Source organism: Cyprinodon variegatus, unplaced genomic scaffold (assembly GCF_000732505.1).
Source record: "Cyprinodon variegatus isolate N-32 unplaced genomic scaffold, C_variegatus-1.0 Scaffold342, whole genome shotgun sequence".
Taxonomy (NCBI): domain Eukaryota; kingdom Metazoa; phylum Chordata; class Actinopteri; order Cyprinodontiformes; family Cyprinodontidae; genus Cyprinodon; species Cyprinodon variegatus.
The window spans coordinates 386,055-388,494 of NW_015150795.1; the positions used below are offsets into that span (position 1 = coordinate 386,055).

The window sequence follows — 2,440 nt, forward strand, 5'->3', positions numbered from 1 at the left end:
AATAGTATACATACATTTTTACAAGATGAATAATAAAATAGTGATGTTTTTGGCTATACAGGCTTGTATACAATAAACAGCTTAAAACTGAATAAACACAGTAAATAACGCATGAAATAAATAGGTGTAAATATTTAATGAAATAAAAAAAATTAGCATAAAAAATTGTAAAACAAAATAAATTAACGTACCATAAAATTATTAAATATAAAACTTAGTTTATCTAATACATCATTGAATAATTATATGTACCATTATACGATGAAATGTAAAATTGAATTATTAAATGTGCTAATAGATAATTAGGAATACCTTTAAAATTATGACATTAAATATTAATTGTCTTTTTTTTAATGAAGCATTTTAATAAATGTAAATTTTGATTCAATTGAGTTTATTGATATAACACAGGTTCACATCTAAATTTCCCTAAAGGTACTTTACAGAAACAATTCAGTCAGATTATCGGGTCAGATTGCTGAAAATCTCATGGATGAAGAAAAGATGAGAAATAAAATCCAGGAAGTTCCCTCATCTTATCTATTTACACCTATATATTTTGTGCTATACTTATTTATTTTTATTTTGGGTGCATTTTGTAAGTATAATACTGAAAAAGACAGCCTGGACTGTCTTCAAAGCACTGAGACAATCATACTGGACAGTTATAATCTCAGGTAGAAAAGACAACAGATTTTTTAGCAAAAAAAAAAAACACTGGAACTTTTCTTCTAAACATTCAAAAGGCTAAAATATCAGATACAGCAGGATGGGTTTGCACAATCAGAACCGTAAAGTAGTGTGTAAAAGTCATTAAAGTTGGCTTCCAGCTTCTTTGCCAGTGATACCGTCCTGCATCCCGTGGTACTTTCCCCACAGTCAGCTTTCAGGAAGCATGCCTCAGCTGTGCAATATGAGTGGCTGGTATTTCTGTGCCTTGCATGCAGCGCGGTGGTGATTCAGCTGTAGGAGTCTGAAAAAAAAAAATGCAAGTTAGCAGTTCTTACTGGTGCCACCCCGTGCTCAATCATTGAGTAAACGTGAACTTTTAAGGATCCAAATCCTCATTTCGGCTTGAGAGTAACTAACCCTACACATTCAGGCAGGGATGATTCTGATATACGGTGTTAATGGAACAAAATGTGTTTATAGTTTACCTGTTATGGAGTTATGCGGCATTTACTACCTTGGCTGCTGGCCTGTGACAAAAACATGAGGATTAACAGAAACCCTGCTACTTTTATACTGGTGGATAAGGATTAAATGACGTTAGCAGAAGCTAAAAGTCTGCAGTGCTTCAAATTTCAGTGATTTAAACCTGCAGGCTGCATGTCATAATTAGAACCAAACACTTTTCAAGCTGCTGTTGATCTGGAAGTTGTGCTGAGGGGATAGAGCTCACACTCTGAGGGGCTCAGCAGCCTGATGCCTCTGAAAATGCAAAACATTTTGGCAGCCAATGGCCGGCGGTGTTGGAACTAACTGTGCCTTGTGTAACGAGCCAGGACTTCAGATCTCATTTCATTGGGCAAACATTATGAAGCAATAGGGGAAAAGGAAACGTTTAACATTTTTTACAAATAAAATGTAGACTGTTGTCTGTGTTTAGGCCTTCTGAGACTCTATCACCTTTTACTGCATCTCCAACTGGAAGTCTTTCTGTTACATTACTGCTTTTTTCACACTTTTAGAGCGAAATGTTAGCAAATCTTGCAAGTTGGTTACAATGAATGGTAATGATTGACATGCCTTGCTCAGATCGGTACTGGGCCGCCGTTGTCCAGGCTACCGTCACCGGGTCGGGTTCGGTCGCTCTGGCTCCCTGTTTCGACTACCTGCTGCACTTCAGTCGACTCTAATGCTACGTTCGCAGCAGGCGTGGCAGAAGCAGCGAGTTTACACGCAAAGTCAATGGTTAACGCGCGTCAAGGCGCAGCAAAAGGTCCCGCAGCGCGTTTTGAGCAGCAGGCGCAGCGCGTCTGAGCGCAAAAGCGCTGCTGCTCGAGATCGAAAAATTTTACTTTTGCTACTCGACGCGCCGCATCAACCAATCAGAGAAGCTGATCTGGGAGCTGGCAGGGAGAGAGACACATCGCTGATGATACAGAGCGCTGTGATCGCTCCTCTGAAACAGTTTATTGACGCCTAAATTAACTTAAAATGCAGAAACCTGCCGACAGAATATGTTGGCTTTTATTATTCTGGTGCCTGCAGATCGGATTTTTTTGATGAAAAACACCTACCAGCTGCCGCGGTGAACCGCGAGGAGGCGACCCGCCCAGAGGCTGCTGTTGAAGGGATTCCTACTGTCGGCGCACCGCCGGTATGTGGGGGTCTGAGCGGCTCCGACAGAAATAACATTGGGAGGCAGGATTGTAATCTGGATGAACTGACTGCACTGATTAAGTTTTCAGGTGTATTTTCTCACTTAAAAACATAT

General features: G+C 40.0%; 1 protein-coding gene across 1 annotated transcript in view; it reads right to left on the reverse strand.

Moving 5' to 3' along the window:
• Window positions 1-294: 294 nt before the first annotated feature.
• Window positions 295-2,440, reverse strand: part of sec16b (SEC16 homolog B, endoplasmic reticulum export factor) — a 30,500-nt gene continuing 28,354 nt past the window's right edge. Inside the window, exons 20-21 of the mRNA XM_015385512.1 lie at window positions 1,158-1,199; window positions 295-973 (exon numbers count right to left, since the gene is read on the reverse strand). Coding sequence (XP_015240998.1) covers window positions 1,183-1,199 — 17 coding nt within the window. The 3' untranslated portion in view covers window positions 295-973; window positions 1,158-1,182. The remainder of the gene's footprint in view (window positions 974-1,157; window positions 1,200-2,440) is intronic.